The following is a 20,535-nucleotide window of genomic DNA, read 5'->3' as shown; positions in this document are numbered from 1 at the left end:
TATGATAACTCCACTGTACTTTTCTCAGTATGAGTGGCATTCCCAGTCTTTTTTGTTGACTCTTTCTCTCCTATTCCTTCCCCCAATGTCAGGTTACCATTTTTTTCTCCACCTGGAATGCTGCGAGAATCTTAGGAATCTTAGAGCTGTTTTCCCAAATACCCCACCTCCTAAAACCATGGTCTACTCTGCAATCATAATGATAAATTTTTAAAAATTTGGATCTGATCATGTTACTCCTTTGCTTATAACTCAGCTACTACTTCTTATTGCTATAAGGTTAGAGATCTGAATCCTCTAGCTTTATCCTGCATCATTTTTACTCTTCTCTTTCTCTGTGTCCCACTCTGTGTCTTATATGTTTGTTCCAGCACTGATAGCTTCAGTGAGGTATAACTGATATATGATAGACTGCATGTATATAAAATATACAATCGTGTGCACATTTGAAACCACCATAATCAGGAGAGTTAACATGTTCATCATCCATAAAAGTCTCTTCTTGTCCCTTTGTCTTTCTTTATTAAGAAACTGCTAAATTGTTTTCCAAAGTATTTGTATTGATTTTGCATTCCAACCAGAGGTATACGACATTTCTTGTTGTTCTGTATCATCACAAGCTCTTATTATTGCTGTTTTTAAATTTTGAAATTTTAGCCATTCTGATGGGTGTGTATTATGCATATCATTATGGTTTTAATGTGCATTACCCTAAGGACTAATAATGTTGAGCATCTTGTATATGCTTATTTGCCACCTGTGAACTGTCTTTTCCAATCTGGGTAGCTTATGAACATTTAAAATTGAGATTCGATTGAATCAGCTTTTTTACATACACCAAAGATAGTCAAACCTTTTCATTTTCAAACTGTTATCTTACTAAACATAGTAAATATTTTAAACTTGTGACAAAATGGTCTCTGTCACAGCCAATCAACTCTGCCATTGTAGTATGAGACCAGCCATAGACAATACATATGTTAAAAAACACAGCTGCATTCCATTAAAACTTTATTTGCGAAAATAAGAAGCTGCCCCGCAGGTTGGATTTTACCCATCCCTATTATGTGATCATGATTGTGAATAAAGACAGTTTTACTTCTTCTTTTCAACTCAGGTAGCTTTTATTTCCTTTTCTTTCCTAACTGCACTGGCTTCAGTGCAATGCTGACTAAAATAGTGAAAGGAGACATTCCTGTATTGTTCCCGATCTTACAGGGAAAGCATTCAGTTTTTCATCATGACACATGTTAGTTGTAGGTTTATCAGAGATGCTCTTTATCATGCTGATGGCGTTCCCTTGTATTCTTTGGTTACTGAGAGGGATTTTTTTTTTTTTAATCAGGAATGAATGTTGTATTTTATCAAATGCCTCTATCTACTAAGATGATCATATGGTTCTTCTCTTTTAGTTTTTTAATGTGGTGAATACTTATATTTTAATGTCAAACAAGCCGCGTATTTAGGGATAAACCCCACTTGTTTATGATGTATTATCCTTCTAATGTATCATTGGATTTGATTTGCCAAAGCTTTATTTAGAGCGTTTTAAAAGACTATTTTTTAGAGTAGTTTTAGCTTCACAGCAAAATTGAAAGTAAGGCACAGAGATTATCCCTGTACTCCCTGCCCCCACATGTGCATAGCCTCCACAATTATCAATATCCTCACCAGAGTGCTACACTTGATCTCATTGATGTTCCTGAATTGATAATCATAATCACCCAAAGTCCATAGTTTATATTAGGGTTCAGTCTCGGTGTCTTATATTCTGTGAATTTGGACAAAAGTATAAGGACATGTATTTATCACTGTAGTATTATCCAAAGTAATTTCAGAGCTTTAAAACTCCTTTGTGCTTCATCTGTTCATCTTTTCCCACCTTCCCTCCCCAACTCTTGGCAACCACTGACTTTTTTTACTGTGTCTATAGTTTTGCCTTTTCCAAAATGTCATTTAGTTGGTATCAGACAGCGTGTAGCCTTTAGACTGGCATCTTTCACTTGGTAATATGCCTTTGTGGTTCTTTCATGTCTTCTCATGGCATGATAGCTCATTATCGCATGGCTGTACCAGAAGTCATTCACTCACCTAAAGGAGGATATCTTGGTTTCTTGAGAAACTGGTTACATTTTTACGTCCATGTTCATGAGGGAGTTTTCTCTTTTTGTAATATCATCGTCAGATTTTGGTTCGGGGTAATGCTAGAGTGACAGAATGAGTTGTATTTCTCCTCTATTTTTTTTTGAGGGCAGGGGGAGAGGTCATGTAAAATTGTTATATTGCTTCTTAAATATTTGGTAGAATTCACCAGCATAGCTATCTGGGCCTGGGGTTTTCTTTCTAGGAAGGCTTTACTTATGCTTTCTTTTAGAGATATAGGACAGTTCATGTTATTCCTTCTGAAATTGGACCTTGGTAATTTTTGTTTTTCAAGGAAAGTGTCCATTTTATCAAAGTTGTCATGTTTAGTCACATAAAGCTTACCTTATTATATTTCTATTCTTTTAGTATCTGTAGAATCTATAAAAATGTCATATTACTATGTTTCTGAAATTAGTAATTTGCATCTTCTTTTTTATGATCAACCTGGCTAGAGTTTTATCACTTTTATGGACCTCCTCAAAGTGTGTGGTTTTATTGATTTTTTTCCTATTGTTTTTCCGTTTTATTGGTTTCATCTTTGATGTTTTGGTCTGTTCGGCCTGCTATAACAAAATACCATAGACTGGGTAGCTTATAAACAACAGAAATAGATTTCTCACCAAAGTCCAAGATCTAGGTGCTGGCAGATTTGGTGTCTGGTGAGGGACCAATTCCTGGTTCATAGATCTCTTTTTTCCCCCTGTGTCCTCACATGGCAGAACAGGTGAATGAGCCCTCTGGGGTCTGTATATATAAGGGCACTAATCCCACTAATGAGGGCTTGGCTCCCATGAGCTAATTACCTCCACAAAGCCCCACCTTCTGATAACATCACCTCTGTGATTAAGTTTCAGCATATGAGTTCTGGGAGGATGCAAATGTCAGACCATACCAGATGCTTATTGTATCATTTCCTCTGCTTGCTTTGAGTTTAATTTGTTCTTCTTCTTTTTCAGTTTCTTCTCTTTTTTTAGTTTCTTAAGATAAAAGTCAAGACCATTGACTTGAGAGTCTTCTAATATAGACATTAAGTGCTAAAAAATTTTAAGTACTGTTGTAGCTGTGTTCCACAAATCCTGATATGTAGTATTTTCATTTTCATTCAGTTCAAAATACTCTCGAATTTCTCTTTGCATCGTGTCTTTGACCTAGGGTTATTTAGATGTGTATTACTTTGTTTTAAAATATTTGAATATTTTGATGAGATATTTTGTTACTAATTTGTGACTTGATTGCCATGTGGTCAGGGAACATACTTTGTATGACTTAAATCTTTCTGACTTAATTCTTTCATTAAGATTGATTGCAGGCCGGGTGCAGTGGCTCACGCCTGTAATCCCAGCACTTTGGGAGGCTGAGGCGGATGGATCACGAGGTCAGGAGATCGAGACCATCCTGACCAATACGGTGAAACTCTGTCTCTACTAAAAATACAAAAAATTAGCCGGGCGTGGTGGCAGGCTGAGGCAGGAGAATGGCGTGAACCCGGGAGGCGGAGCTTGCAGTGAGCCGAGATCCCGCCACTGCACTCCAGCCTGGGCGACAGAGCGAGACTCCGTCTCAAAAAAAAAAAAAAAAAAAAGATTGATTGCAGAACCTAGAATGTGGTCTGTTTGGTAAGTGCTCACTGGGTGCTTGAGAAGCATGGTGTTGTTCAAGTGTGCTCCATTCTTGCTGATTTGCTGCTCCCTTGTTTTATCACTTATTGAGTAAGTGATATTCAAATCTCAGATGTACTTGTGAATTTGTCTATTTCGTCTATTGATTTTTGCCTCATATATTTTGAAGCTGTTATTAGGTGCACAAACATTTGAGATTACACGTTCTTGATTAACTGAAAAAAAAATTTTTTTTTTTGGTATTTTTAGTAGAGACGGGGTTTCACCATGTTAGCCAGGATGGTCTTGATCTCCTGACCTCGTGATCCACCTGCCTCGGCCTCCCAAAGTGCTAGGATTACAGGCATGAGCCACCGCGCCCAGCCGATTAACTGAACTTTTAAAAGTCATTAGGAAATGACTGTTTATAGCTGGGTTTTTTTTGTTTTGTTTTGTTTTGTTTTGTTTTGTTTTTGGTGTGAAATCTACTTTGGTATTAACATAGCCATTTCTTCTCAGGCTTCTTTTGTCAACTCTTAGCCTGGTATATCTTTTTCCATTCTTTTGAACAATTTATGTTTTTACATTTAAAGTGCTTTTTTTAATAGGAAGCATGGAGTAGGTTCTTGCCTTTTTATCCAGTCTGACAATCTGCCTTTTAATTGAGATTTTTAGGCCAGTTCCATTTATAATGTGCTTATTGATACAGTGAAATTTGTCTGTCATCAAGCTGTTTGATTTCCATTGGTCCCCCCAGTTCTTTGTTCTCTTATTTTTCTGCTTTCTTCTCAATTAGTCCAGTAATTTTTATGATTTATTTTTATCTCCCTTTTATGGCTTATTAGCGATAACTATTTTTTTCTATCTTAGCAGTTGCACTACAATTTATAGTATACGATTTTAACATCACAGTCCATCTTCAAAAAATATTATGGCATATCATATATGGCATAAGAAAATTATGAATGAAAACCCAAACATTGTATGTTCTCACTTGTAAGTGGGAGCTATGCTATGAGGATGCAGGGGCATAAAAATGATACAATGGAGGTTGGGGACTTGTGGGGAAAGAGTGGGAGGCGGGTGAGGGATAAAAGACTACGGATTGGATCCAGTGTATGCTGCTTGGGTGATGGGTGCACCAAAATCTCAGAAACCACCACTAAAGAACTTATTCATGTAACCAAGGACCACCTGTTACTGCAAAAGCTATTGAAATTTTTTAAAAAAGAAAATTGGAATAGTATACTTTCATTTCCTCTCTCCCAGCCAGATACTTCTGGATTTGTACGATTATAGTTTTCTTTACATTTAGAAAGTTTTGGCCATTCTTTTTTTATTTTTCTGTCTCTCTTTTTCCCTCTTTGGGGACTTATTCCTGCTTGAAGTTTTCTCATAGTTCACTGATGTCTCAAATTTATGAACCTTCTCTTTGGTGATGTCTAATCTGTGTTCACTTCCATCCGTTTTAGCTTTCATTCCTGACATTGTAATTTGAATCTCTACAAGTGTAGCTTGCTTTAAAGAAAAATCTTCCGGCCGGGCGCGGTGGCTCAAGCCTGTAATCCCAGCACTTTGGGAGGCCGAGGTGGGCGGATCACGAGGTCAGGAGATCGAGACCATCCTGGCTAACATGGTGAAACACCGTCTCTACTAAAAATACAAAAAAAATTAGCCGGGCGCGGTGGCAGGCGCCTGTAGTCCCAGCCATTCGGGAGCCTGAGGCAGGAGAATGGCGTGAACCCGGGAGGCGGAGCTTGCAGTGAGCCGAGATCAAGCCACTGCAGTCCAGCCTGGGCGACAGAGCGAGACTCCGTCTCAAAAAAAAAAAAAAAAAAAAAAAATCTTCCATGCCTCTGCCTGTCTGCTTGAGCTTAATTTTAATATACAGTTGAGTTCCATATGAACAGCTTGATCTTTCTGATCTTGCTTTTATGATTTGGTCTAATTTCCTGCTCCTGGGGCAAGATCTTTGTGATGACTCTATTCATTGCCATGCGAAGTCTGAGTTTTCCCAGCATCACTCATGGGAATGGACACTGTTTTTGGCACATCGTGAACACCAGCCATGTTTCTTTCCAGTGTTTTTTAGATGTTTTTTTCCCCTTGATCTGGGGCGGTTTTCTGGCACACATGTGCTGTTTGTTACTCTGCTAGATACCCAGGAGGTATTTTTGCAAATCTTCAGTGTTCTTTCCCTGTACTCTGTCTCCTTTCCGGTGTTCTGTTTCGTGATCTCTGTCTGCCTTGGCTTTACCAGACTCTCAGCTTCATCATCTCATCTCAGGGAATCTGGTGGACTCTATGTCAGTTTTTTCTCTCTGTGCGGTAGCCTGGAAACTCCGTGAAGGCAGGGAGCTGGAGTGTTGGATGAGTTTCCTTTGTTTCCTGTCTTACGGGGATCATTGTCTTCATTACCTGAAGTCCACTGCCTGGTAAATCATTGTATAATATATTTTGTCTGTTTTCTTTTTGGTTGTTTCAGGCAAGAAGGTAAATCAGTACTTGCTGTCCATTGTGGCCAGAAGCAGATTCCAGCAGAGCTTCAGCACCTGCTGTCGACTGGCAAGAATGCTTTTCTACCCCTTTGCTTAACTGCTTCCTTCTCACCCTTCATTTCTCAGTGTAGCCATCTCTTCCTCAGGGAAATCTTCCCTGGGCCCATTATAGATCAAATTCTTCTGTGTGATCATAGAACTCTGTTTTCTTACACCATATATCTGAATTTATAATTGTCATTTTTGTTGTGTTTGTTCCTCACTTCACTTAAGGCTAAATGAGAGTAGAGGTCTTATCTGTTTTATCTGCAGAGCTTAGTAGAATGTCTCCCACTTTGTAGGCACTCAGTGCATATTTGTTCAATGTATGAAGGAGACAATGTTAAAAATGCACAGTTTTTTAATACCTAAAAAGTACTCATATATTTTATTTCTACCTTGTTTTCTCCCTGACACAGATTCTGCTAGCCTACCAAGAATCCAAGACACATTTTGTTTGTGTGAACACTTACTGAAACTTAAGAATAATCACTGTTACCAACTTACAGTAAAACTTAAACAAATGGAAAATATGGCCAGTGTACTACAAAATGAGCTATCTGAAACAAAAAAGACAAAATTACAGTTAGAACTTCAAAAAATTGAATGGGAGAAAGAGCTGTACGATTTGAGGTATGATGTTCTAGTTCTAAAGAAATATTTATACTAAAGACAATATATCAGAATTTTTGTAACTGCTGACTTACCTTCTGCAGATTAATGGGGGAGAAACCTTTTTGGTCTTGTGGAATATGAAATTCTTGGAAATAATAAAACAAATTATTAACTGTGAACTCTTCTAATAAATAAATGTATATTCCTTGCAATCTAAATGGCCATATAGAAGTCCACCATATAAAATCTTGTTATTCATTTAACAAATTGTAATTTTGGTTTTAAAATTATCTTGTATTTATAATTAATGATGTAAGGAACATATTTTATCGTTACTATTATTTGTAGACACAGGGTCTCTGTGCCTGGGACTGGAGTTCACTGGTGTGATCATACCTCCCTGCAGCCTTGAACTCCATCCTCCTGCCTCAGCGTCCTAAGTAGCTGGGACTCCAGGTGCACATTGTCATGCTTGGCTAACTTTTTAAGTGTTTTGTAGAGATGGGGTATCACTATGTTGCTCAGGATGATCTCCAATTCCCAACCTCAAGCATTCCTTCTGCAAAATTGGCCTCCCAAATCATTAGTATGCCAGACATGAGCCATCGTGCCCAGCCCAGAACATTTTTTATATAAATGTTTTTCTACGTTCCTAAACTGTTTGCTTTGAATAAATTCTCCAATATAGAATTATTGGTTGAAATATAGGAACTTTTTAAAAAGACCTTTGATCAATATTTCTTAATTTTTCACAAGAATGTTTGTGTTGATTTATAGTTCAAGCAACAGAGCATGAACTGGTCACTTTTCTAAACCCAAAGTAATTTTCAAAAAATTTATACAGTTTTATTCTTTTTGAAAACTTTTTTTTTAATTTCATAGCTTTAGGTATACAAGTGGTTTTCGGTTAAATGGATGAATTGTATGGTGGTGAAGTCTGGGATTTTAGTGTGCCTATCACCCGAGTAGTACACATTGTACCTCAGTAGGTAGTTTCTCATCCCTCATCCTCCTCCCACACTCTCCCACTTCTGATTCTCCGATGTCCATTATACTACTCTGTCTGCATTTGTGCACCCATAGCTTAACTCCCTATTATGAGTGAGAATGTGGTTTTATTTGGCTTTCCATTCCTGAGTTAGTTCACTTAGAATAATGGCCTCCAGTCCCTTCCAAGTTGCTGCAAAAGACATTATTTCATTCTTCTTATGGCTGAGTATTACTCCATGACATATATATACCACATATTATTTATTCCATTCATTGGTTGATGGACACTTAGGTTGATTCCGTATCTTCGCAATTGTGAAATGTGCTGCAATAGACATATGTTTGCAGGTGTTTTTTTTGATATAATGATTTATTTTCCTTTGGGTAGATACCCAGTAGGGGATTGTTGGATTGAATGGTAGCTCTATTTTAGTTGTTTGAGAAATCTGTCTACTGTTTTTCATAGAGGTTGTACTAATTTACATTTCCACCAGCAGTGTATAAGCATTTCCTTTTCACCACATCTGCACCAACATCTATTGTTTTTTGACTTTTTAATAATGAGCATTCTGGCTGGAGTAAGGTGATATCTCCTTGTTGTTTTAGTTTGTATTTCCGTGAATATTAGTGCTGTTGAGCATTTTTAAATATGTTTGTTGGCCATTTGGGCATCTTCTTTTGAAAAATGTCTGTTCATGTCATCTGTGTACTTTTTGATGGGATTATTTGCATTTTCTTGCTGATTTGTTTGTCCTTTGTCAGATGCATAGTTTGCAAATATTTTCTCCTATTCTGTAGGTTCTCTTACTCTGATGATTATTTCTTTTGCTGTGCAGAAGCCTTTTCTTTTCTTTTCTTTTCTTTTGAGGCAGAGTTTCACTCTTGTTGCCCAGGCTGGAGTATAATGGCGTGATCTCGGCTCATGGCTACCTCTGCCTCCCGGTTTCAAGCTATTCTCCTGCCTCAGCCTCCTGAGTAGCTGTGATTAAAGGCATTGCCACCACGCCTGGCTAATTTTGTATTTTTAGTAAGACAAGGTTTCTCCATGTTGGTCAGGCTGGTCTTGAACTCCCGACCTCAGGTGATTCTCCCACCTTGGCTTCTGTGTCACTGCACTCCAGCCTGGGTGACAGAGCGAGACTCTGTCTCCAAAAAAAAAAAAAAAAAAAAAAAAAAAAATATATATATATATATATATATATTTTTTGGTTTTTGGTTAAATGGATGAATTGTATGGTGGTGAACTCTGGGATTTTAGTGCGCCCATCACCTGAGTAGTACACATTGTACCTCAGTAGGTAGTTTCCCATATATATATATACATATTTTTTGGTTTTTTTGGTAGAGATGAGGTCTCATTATGTTGCCCAGGCTGGTCTCAAACTTCTGGGCTCAAGTCATTCTCCTGCCTTGGCCTCCCAAAGTACCGGGATTACAGATGTGAGCCACATGTTAGGCCTAATCCATCTTGAGTTAATTTTTATATATGGTGAGAGATAGGGATCCAGTTTCATTCTTCTACATGTGGCTATTCAATTTTCCCAACACCATTTATTGAATAGGGTGTTCTTTGCCCAGTTTATGTCTTTGTACGCTTTGTGAAAGGTCAGTTGGTTATACATATTTGGCTTTATTTCTAGGTTCTCTATTCTGTTCCATTGGTCTACGTATGTACTTTTATACAAGTACCATGCTGTTTTGGTTACTTTAGCCTTGTCATATGGTTTTAGATCTGGTAATGTGATGTCTCTGGCTTCGTTCTTTTTGCTTGGGATTGCTTTGGCTATTCAGGCTCGTTTTTGATTCCCTGTGAATTTTAGGGGTACTTTCTCTAATTCTGTGAAGAATGACAGTGGTATGTTAATAGGAATTGCATGGAATCTGTAGATTGCTTTGGTTAATATGATCATTTTCACTATATTGATTCTTCTAATCTATGAACATAGGGCATATTTCCATTTGTTTGTGTCATCTATGATTTCCTTCAGCAGTGCTTTCTAATTCTCCTTTTAGAGATCTTTCACCTCCTTGGTTAGGTATATTCCTAGGTTTTTGTTGTTGTTGTTGTTGTTGTTGCAGCTGTTGTAAAAGGGATTAGGTTCTTGATTAGATTTTCACCTTGGTCATTCTTGATGTTTATTAGTGCTCCTGATTTGTGTACATTGATTTTGTAACATGAGACTTTTACTGATTTCATTGATTAAATCTAGGAGTCTTTAGGGTTTTCTAAGCTAAAACAGAGATAGTTTGACTTTGTCTTTTCCAATTTGGATGCCCTTTATTTATTTCTCTTACCTGATTGCTCTGGCTAGGACTTCCCAGTTTTATTCTAAATATGCACGAAATAAGTAAAATGGACAGTAATTGATGATTATTTTATTCCATATCTCTCATATGCAGATAAAATTAATTCCAAATTCATTGTTGAAACACATATTATCCTTTACTTTTAAATTAAATATTAGATCCTGTCTTGTTCCAAAAAGGGATTTTAAAATTGGTGATGAAATACTTAAGAATCAAGAAGATAAGTTGAAAGTGTTACCCAAAAGAGAAACATAAAAAGGATGGGGTAACAGTTATAGACAGCTTAGGCTAGTCTTGGATTATAGTAATCTGCAGATACATGTTGTGTGAATGACATCTGAAGGTGTTATCTTACACTGTAAATCATTTTTATGACTACACATACACTATTTCATGAAGATGAAAATGCATTTCTAGTGAATTTCTAAACTTGTTTGTAAACAGTAACTTCTTTTAAATTAGCTAACTTTAAAGATCTGTTCTAATTAATTTCAACTTGCATAACATGAAAAAGAAGTAATTTTCAACTTGTAACTTTACTGAAAAATTTCAAATATGCTTTTCCATAATATTTACCAGGGTTGCTAGTAACAGAAACTTACCAGTTAATGGAATATTTCTTTCCTCACTACCTCTCAAATATATATGTCCCTTGGAAGAGATCAAAGTGAGAAATTAAAAACATGAGAACTAGAAAGGAAACAAGAGCATAGGAGTTTTTATGAGGATAATAAACCCACATGGGAAGAGCCAGATCACAGAATAAACTTTTTTATTTTTTAACAAAACACATTTTAATGTAATCCATGTTTAACTGCAGACTTGCCTTAAAACAAGAAAATGAGGAGAAAAGAAATGCCGATATGTTGTATAATAAAGATAGTGAACAGTTAAGAATAAAAGAAGAGGAGTGTGGGAAAGTGGTTGAAACAAAGCAACAACTTAAATGGAATCTGAGAAGACTTGTTAAGGAATTGAGGACAGTAAGAAATAACTTGGATCTGGTAAATTAATCTTTGGTGTAAACTTCATTTTTCTAACTTTATGTTTCATCGGTATTACTTATAATTTTTTGGCTTCATGTATATCATTTAGGTTTAAAATAAACCAAAACTGTTATTTCCTCTTAAGAATGAACTATGACATTTATAGATAAAATTATTTACTGTAAACCTTGTCATCTAATAGATGCTCAGTCTGTGTTTTTAGAGTGGAGGATAAGTTGAGTTTAATCACTAATATAGCTGTTCATTTACACATTTTTTATGTTAAAATACAGGCTAAATAGCTTTGAAACTATAAGGACACTAGTTAAATGTTTTGAAAGAAATTTTATTTCACAATGCTGTATCTTCCCGTAGTTAAGAACTGTTTTTCCTCTTTGACAGATTTAGCTGTCATGTATGCAATTAAGATTTGAGTGATTCTTGAGGGATAAAAGTTCTTGTGTTTTAACAGGCTACTTCTTTTTAGCCATTTTATAAGAGAGGCTCTGCTCTTAACCTTTTAGATTTTCTTTTTCAGTGCTATTAGACCAAAACCTCCATGTTATCTCTAGGTTGTGCAGGAGAGAAACGATGCCCAGAAGCAACTTTCTGAAGAACAGGATGCCAGAATATTACAAGATCAGATTCTGACGAGTAAACAAAAGGAACTAGAAATGGCTCGAAAGAAAATGAATTCTGAGGTATTTTCTTTAGTCATTTTCAAATATATTTTTGTATGTGAATATATTTTTAAAAAACAACTCTGTGCAACTTGGAAAGTACAATGGATTTTTGAACTACACACACACACACACACACACACACACATTTGGGGGTGGTGATGGTGGTTCTGGCATTTTTGGCTCATTGAATAAAGTCATGTTCTTAATTCAACTCCATTTGTTTGCAAGAGTCAAGTAGTGACATTCACAGTGGCCTTATCCAAAGGAGAAACATTTGTTATTTTTCATAGAATTAATGATCTTTCCACAATCTCAAAATCCTTGCTACTAACAACAGACGTTCTAGTTTTCAGACATTATTTCATCTTCCTAATATATTAATGGAGAGGTTAGATTATTATTTCCACTTGCAGTAAGGATGAAATGTATAGCCAGTCCAGAGGCCGTACTTCAGATGCCGTTTCCCTTACTTTTGAGGAGAGTAACAGTTTGCTCCAAGTAGCGTCTCATTTCAGTGCAAAGAGCTTTGAAAACAATGATATGCCATAATATAAACTTGGTGATAATTTATTGGTAAGTGTTTTTTCTTAGAAAAATAGTTCAATGTGTGGGAGACTGAGGCGGGTGGATCACGAGGTCAGGAGATCAAGACCATCCTGGCTAACGTGGTGAAACCCCATCTCTACTAAAAATACAAAAAAAATTAGCCAGGCGTGGTGGCGGGAACCTGTAGTCCCAGCTACTCGGGAGGCTGAGGCAGGAGAATGGCGTGAACCCTGGGTGGCGGAGCTTGCAGTCAGCCGAAATTGGGCCACTGCCCTCCAGCCTGGGTAACAGTGCGAGACTCCGTCTCAAAAAAAAAAAAGAAAGAAAAGAAAAATAGTTCAGTGTATTTCACCCTGTTTCATGCTTATTTCTGTTTCAGACATTATAAAGAGGAAACGTAAGTTATTGTAATAACAGATAATCTCATGATTTTCTAAGAAAAGCTCTGTAACTTCTTTTTTTTTTACCACTGGTGTTTTGAAATAAGCCTCTTTTATATTTATATGTTTACAACACAGAAGTAATTGTGGTTTGGTGGAAGAGCTCTAGAAGTAAAGTAAGGGGACCTAGGGAAAATCCTGCAACTTGCATATTTTTTGACCTCTCCTTTCAGAATTGTGATATAAATGAGTTCAGTGATACATGTATAAGTGCTTGGTACAAGGCCAGGTGCAGCGGCTGATGCCTGTAATCCCAGCACTTTGGGAGGCCGAGGTGGGTGGATCACTTGAGCCCAGGAGTTCCAGACCAGCCTGGGCAGCATGGCGAAACCCCATCTCTACAAAAAGTACAAATAAATTTAGCTGCGTGTGGGGGTGTGTGCCTCTAGTTCAGCTACCCAGGAGGCTGAAGTGGGAGGATCACCTGAGCCCGGGAGGCCAAGGCTACAGTGAGTCTTGATTGCGTCACTGCCCTCTAACCTGAGTGATGGAGTGGAGACCCTATCTCGAAAAAAAAAAATAGCTTAATATAATGCTTAGATTTAGCATTTATGAATAAATGTAATTCTTATATAACTGATGAGAAAAATGTTAGAAAAATTAATAGCTATAGAATATTCTCAGGAAAAAAAGAACTTAAAGAACGTTGGAACATTTCCTCTGTCCAGATATATGCAAAGCTACAGCTTTTACTATAGGGTGGTGTATAGGTTAGATGTCAGAGTGTAAAGCCAATTTTTTAATGTAGTCAAATTTATTAATCTTTAATGCCTTTGAGTTTGCTGTAATTTGGAGACCGTCTTTTCCAATTCTGAGATGCTTAAAAATTCTGTAGTTATTTATGTTCTACATTCATGGATTCATTGTCTTCAAATAAACTTATGAAGTTTTGGGAATTTATGCTCTATGAGGTTTGAAGTTTCGATAGAATATTTTTTTCCAGTTGGATATCCACTTATGGCAATCTTTTCATTGTATACATGTATAGGTTATTTAATTTCAGAGAAAATCATAATCTGTCATTTTATTGAGTGCTACTGAATGTTTCCTTTCTTACTTAGATTTCTCATAGGCATCAGAAAGAAAAGGATCTCTTTCATGAAAATTGCATGTTGCAGGAAGAAATTGCCTTGCTGAGACTGGAAATAGATACAATAAAAAATCAGAACAAGCAAAAGGAAAAGGAATATTTTGAGGACATTGAGGTTGTGAAAGAAAAGAATGATAACCTTCAAAAAATTATAAAACGAAATGAGGAAACATTAACAGAAACAATACTCCAGTACAGTGGACAGCTGAACAATCTGACAGCTGAGAACAAAATACTCAATTCTGAACTGGAGAATGGGAAACAGAACCAAGAAAGACTAGAAATAGAAATGGAATCATACCGTTGTAGACTGGCTGCTGCTGTACGTGACTGTGATCAAAGTCAGACAGCAAGAGACCTAAAACTTGATTTCCAGAGAACAAGACGTGAGTGGGTTCGTTTACATGACAAAATGAAGGTTGATATGTCTGGCCTACAAGCTAAGAATGAGATTCTTTCTGAAAAACTTTCTAATGCTGAAAGTAAAATTAACAGGCTACAAATTCAGCTCCATAACACAAGAGATGCTCTTGGAAGAGAGAGTTTGATTTTGGAACGTGTGCAAAGAGACCTCAGCCAAACACAGTGTCAGAAGAAAGAAACTGAACAAATGTACCAAATTGAACAAAGCAAACTGAAGAAATACATTGCCAAGCAGGAATCTGTAGAGGAGAGATTATCTCAACTACAAAGTGAAAATATGTTGCTTCGACAGCAACTGGATGATGCTCACAAGAAAGCTAACAGTCAGGAAAAGACAATCAGTACTATCCAAGACCAGTTTCATTCTGCTGCCAAAAATCTTCAAGCTGAGAGTGAAAAGCAGATTCTTTCACTACAAGAGAAGAACAAGGAGCTGATAGATGAATATAATCATTTAAAAGAAAGAATGGATCAATGTGAGAAAGAGAAAGCAGGAAGAAAAGTAAGTATTAAGAAAGATAAAATATTTTTCAACCTTCCTGAAAGAAAATGTAAAGTAATATTTGGTTATGGCTAAATGTTGTATCTAGTTGAATATAAAATGTATAGATCATAAATGTATTTGCTGTATCAGCCTAGAAATGTACCAGTGAAAAAGAAGTTAAACCTGAAAGATGCTTTACTTTGCATAAAGAAATTGTGTCACCTATGAAATTTTAAGTTCAGTTACAGTGTTAATAGGTACAGACTAATGCTCATGATGTAGTCTTATGCTGCTGAAATGATCATTGCAATGCCTTTATGTGGCCATGTTTTAATACCATGATGAAGCAGATAAACAGAAATGCTCATACCTGACATGAGTATTTTGAAATTAAGATTCAGTGGGGAGGGTTGCTTTGACCGTTAATTCCAGATTTCCCAGGTGAACTGAAGTATACTGCTGTATCTCATAATACTTTTCCTTCAGTAATTTTGTAATGTATTTAAGTTGGTATAATTTTATTTTTATTCATATCAATTTGACTTAAATCTGAGACGATTTCAGTCTAAAATTACTTGTTATGACCTCTCAATTCTTTAAAGGCATTTACTTTTTTTTTTTTTTTTTTTTTTTTTTTTTTTTGAGATGGAATCTTGCTCTGTAAGTTTTGTATTTTTAGTAGAGACGGAGTTTTGCCATGTTGGCAAGGCTGGTCTCGAACTCCTGACCTCAGGTGATCCGCCCGCCTTGGCCTCCCAAAGTGCTGGGATTACAGGCGTGAGCCACTGTGCCCGGCCTAAAGGCATTTACTTTTTATTAAATCATAATTTGGGACAGATGTAAATTTCAGCAAAGCCATGTTACATTTAATCTTACCACTGGTATTTATAATTTACTTTGAATGTTTTTACAAAGAATTTGCTCATAATTTTCATTTCAAGGCTCACTGCCTATCATTCGGATATAACTTTGATAGTACAAAGGTAACTGTGGCTATCTGTGATTTATTTGTTTGGCATTGAGTCCCATTTTCAAACTAATCAGAAGTGGCAGGATTCACATATAGCAGGAATGGACTGAATCGGTGAGACAGTTGTAGGAGCTGAGATCAGGAGGGAGGTAGAGGCCAGGTTACCTAGGGCCTCAAAGGCCATTGGAATTTTACTTGTATTGTGAGATAGGAATCTTTTAGAAGGATCTGAGCAGGCAATTGAATATGCAAGGAACTCTGAGGTTGATTTGAGCTTCTAATAAAAAACAGGGAAAACATTTTACCAGTGTGGGATGTACCACCAGCAGCCCCACCCACGTATCAAATTCTTTTTGAGACTTCAGTAGGTTGTTAAGCACTGCAGATGTTTCAGGGAAGAGTGAGTAGTGGGCTGAATCTATTGCCTAAGTTAACAGAAAACCGATTTGGCAGGAAGATAACACCTTCTTTGTCCTTAACTAAATTCAGTAATAAACAAGAATGTGTGCACATGAGGAAAAGAAGGTGAATCATATATGTGTTGATGTTTTTCAAAGTATATAAGTTAGAGTTAAATCTTACTACCATAATTTGATAATAAGGTGATTTATAAATCAGTAACAAAAAATACCTTCACAGGTAGTTATGAGAGAATTCCAACAAGAATGGACCAATCTCCTAAAACAACAACCTACGTCAGAGGCTACCTCACGTTGTCACATTAATTTAGATGAGACACAGGATTCAAAGAAGAAATTGGGTCAAATCAGAAGTGAAGTATGTATGAAACATAACATGTCAACAGTTAATCTATAGGTGGTGAAATAATGTCAGATGTTTTAGGATACTGATTGCAGTGGATATCTTTCTTTTGTATTTTTATTATAATTCATTTTATTATAATTTAATTATCTTTATAATACACTTGTTTCTTAACCTCTGGCTTTCATTCTGTCCTTTTCTCCTCATAAGTACACACATTTTAAAAATAAGGATCATTTCCAAAGATCCTTAGGTAAATTGGGAATTATTCAGTATTCCTCACAGAAGTTGAGAGGCTTTTTTTTTTTCCTGTGAAGTAGTATTTTTTTAGTGATTTCTCTATTGCCATGGTGAGGCAAGCCAGATTAAATTATAGGATAATGTTTAATAGAATGTTCCAGAAAATTGTCTTATTTCTTATCTTTACTTTTGTGAATGGGTACAGAATCTGTATATATTTATTTCATGAATTTCAGGATAACTGGTACAGAAAGGCCATAGTACTGTTCTCCAAAATGCAAATGTTTTAATTTACAAACTACTTGAAATGTTAGGTACTTCCTTTATTTTCCTTTCATTTTAAATATATTGTGCTTTTTTACAAATCATGTATAGTATGTACATCCAAAGTAGAGAATTAAGAGATATATCTAGATTCTACCACTGAATTTTTAAAAACAAGTTTACTGAGAGAGAATTCTCATACCATGCAGTTTACCCATTGAACGTGTACAATTCATGGTCTCTTAATATATTCACGGAGTTGCATAACCATCACCATCATCAATTGTAGGACATTTTCATTACCCTGAAAAGAATCAGCAATCCATTTTGTTTCCATAGATTAGCCCATTCTGGACACCACGTATCAATTGGATCACACAATGTGTGGTGGTCTTTTGTGACTGGCTTCTTCTACTTAGCATAACATTTTTAAGGTTCATTGTGTTGTAACATGTATCAGTATTTAATTTCATCTTATTGCTGAGTAATTTTCCACTGTATGCACATACCACTAATTTATTTAGCCATTCATCAGTTGATGGACCTTTGGGTTGTTTCCATGTTTTGGCTATTATTAATCATGCTGCTGTGAACTTTTATTTACAAGTTTTTGTGTTTGTATATGTATTCCTTTCTCTCGGGTATATACATGTGAGTTGAATTTCTGGGTCATATGGTAACACTATGCTTAACCTTTTGAGGAGCTGCCAGTCTGCTTTCCAAAGTGGTTGCACCATTTTACATTCCCATCAGCATTGTATGAGGGTTCTAATTTCTCCACTTCCTTGCCAACATTTTTCATATTTTTGATTGAAAAAGGATTCCAACCTAGAGGTATGAAGTGGTACCTCATTGTGGTTTTGATTCACATTTCCCTAATGATGAATGACTTTAAGCCTCTTTTTATGTGCTTATGAGCCACTTGTATATCTTCTTTGGAGAAATATCTGTTCAAATCTTTTGCCCACATTAAAATTGGGTTGTCATAAATTTCTGAATTTTAAGAGTTCTTTATATACCCTAGGTGTAAGTCCCTTATCAGATATGTTTCCAAATATTTTCAATGGCTTTCCTTTTTATTTTCTTTTTTATGATTTATTATGTCTTTAAATTTTATATAATTTTAAATTGTAGAGAGAAGGTCTCACTATGTTGTCCAGGCTGTTTTTGAACTCCTGAGCTCAAGCAATCCTCCCACCTCGGCCTCCCAAGTGTTGGGATTATAGGTGTAAGCCACCATGCCCAGCCTCCTTTTCACTTTCTTGATGGTCTCTGTTCAAGCACAGAAGTTTCACATTTTGATGAAGTCCAGTTAATTTTTGTTTGTTTGTTTTGCAGTCACAAAGATTTATGGCTATGTTTTCTTCTAGGAATTTTATAGTTTTAGTTCTTACATTTAGCGGTTCTATTTTGTTACTTTTAGATATGACATTTGGTGAAGTCCACCTTTATTCTTTTGCATGTGGATATACTGTTTTCCCAGAACCATTTGTTGAAAAATCTATTCATTTCTCATTTAATTTTTTTTACACCCTTGTTGAAAATCAGTTGACTATAAAAGTGTGTGTTTGTTTTTGGATTCTCAGTTCTAATATATTGAGCTATATCTATCCTTATGCCAGTAGCAAATCACATTTTAGGAAAATTCATTTTCAGTCCTGTTGCTTATTACCAGTTGTCTTATGTAAGAATAGAAATTCAAGTAGTAGAATGCCTTTAATTTCACTTTTTGCTTCTTGAGGGAGTGTATGGCCAGCTTATGCCTTGCTGACTCCATGACATGATGAGAGTCAGGCTTACGAAGACAGATACCATTAATTTTTTTTCTCCAGTCATACCTTTTGTCTCTCACCCAGTGCCTCTCTCTTCATTCCCATTTCCATCAAATCTTGGTCACAGGATATGCTGACTCCGTCTACTATTTACTGCATTATGTTTTTATTAACTCATTGTAAGTCATAGAGTCATGTGTAGATTTTAACTATCTATGAAGGGCAAGATTAAGTCTAGGCTGTCATCTTTCCTCATTGGAAATTGAGCTAATTCATCATGTTGCAGTTTACAGTTAGATACTCTTTTGACCCAGCACCTCGTTCTCTTGTACACTCCCGGAGCTGAATCCTCTTGGCACAGATACTACATTCTCAGAAACCAGAGTTCCCTGCATTTACCTCCTTTTGCTTAAATAGAAATGCATAGCTATGCTTTTATAGTTCAATACATAATTCATTGAATAAATACTTCAACCCATTCAAAGAACAACTTCCAGGAGTGCAGCAACTGGAAATCAGGTCATGTCCAGGCATTTATCAGAAACAAATGGTTGAATTAGTTGTATGAATTTCAAAATTTCAGAGCCAATTTGTATGATATGGAGAAGCATTTTGATACAACATAAAGATGAGATGCTCTTCCCTTCTCCATACAAATGAGCTTGAAGTAAGGTAAAGGGGAAATTGCATTTAATAGCTTAACACTCAAAGGACACTACATTTTTATTTCTGAGATTGTTAAAACTGATTCCATAATATTTTGTTAATTTTCTCACTGAGGAAATGGAAATGAAGATTGAATCCTAGATTGATTAATAAATATCCAAAGCTGCTTATCACTTTTAGAATTTCAGTTCATTGAAATCAGGTACAATGTCTGATTTTTGGTTATTAATCAAATATTTCTGGTTTTTTCAACTTTATACTTCAAATTATATATCTCCTTCCTTCTTCATCTTCCTTATTTCATAACTCGGGGGACAAATTCTAAAAGCCTCACTGGCTTAGTCATCAGAATTTGTAATCGAAAGGAACTTTTTCTAAACTTCCTCTGCAGTAGTTCTTACATCCTTCTCCTGGTTGTCTGCTGCTTCCCATTAGAGTTGTTTGTCATTAATAAATTAACCTCAACATTTTTTAGATCTGACTTTAAAGGAGACTAATTTCTACTGGGTATGTTATTCTATTTCTTGTTGTCTCCTTGTTTAAATTTATTTTTCTGGTTATTTTTTCCTAACAAATTACCCAAAGTTGAGTGGCTAAGAACAACATTCGTTTAGTTCACCAATCTGTGGCTTGGGAAAACCTTGGCCGGGACAGCTTGCCTCTGCTCCCTTCAGCTTCACTTGGGATAAATCAAAGGCTGAGGGACTGGAATCATCTGAAGGTTTGTTCACTAAGATGTCTGTTGCTGATGGTGGCTATTGGTTGGAACTTTAGCTGGGGCAGGTTGCCCAAATATGTACATTGGAACTCCTAGGCTCTCTTTGTGGCCTAAGCTTCCTCACAACATGAGGGCTGGGGTCCAAGGGTGAGCAGTCTGCGGTAGAGAGCCTCTTCTAACTTAATGTTGGAAGCCACATGGTTATCACTTTTAACACTTTCTGTTCATTAGAAGCAAGTCACTAAGTTTCACCCATAGTCTATATATAGGATGAATGATTTTGCTTTTATTTTTATTGA

At 36.2% G+C, this 20,535-nt stretch overlaps 1 protein-coding gene across 1 annotated transcript in view; it reads left to right on the top strand.

Moving 5' to 3' along the window:
- Positions 1 to 20,535, top strand: part of CCDC144A (coiled-coil domain containing 144A) — an 88,760-nt gene that overhangs the window by 31,822 nt on the left and 36,403 nt on the right. The window contains 4 exon segments of the mRNA XM_055101233.3: positions 6,700 to 6,913; positions 11,013 to 11,196; positions 11,751 to 11,879; positions 13,909 to 14,862. Of these exon segments, the coding sequence (XP_054957208.2) occupies positions 6,700 to 6,913; positions 11,013 to 11,196; positions 11,751 to 11,879; positions 13,909 to 14,862 (1,481 nt within the window).

The sequence above is a fragment of the Pan paniscus genome, chromosome 19, assembly GCF_029289425.2.
Source record: "Pan paniscus chromosome 19, NHGRI_mPanPan1-v2.0_pri, whole genome shotgun sequence".
In the NCBI taxonomy this organism is placed as follows: domain Eukaryota; kingdom Metazoa; phylum Chordata; class Mammalia; order Primates; family Hominidae; genus Pan; species Pan paniscus.
This window is presented reverse-complemented; position numbering and strand designations above follow the sequence as displayed.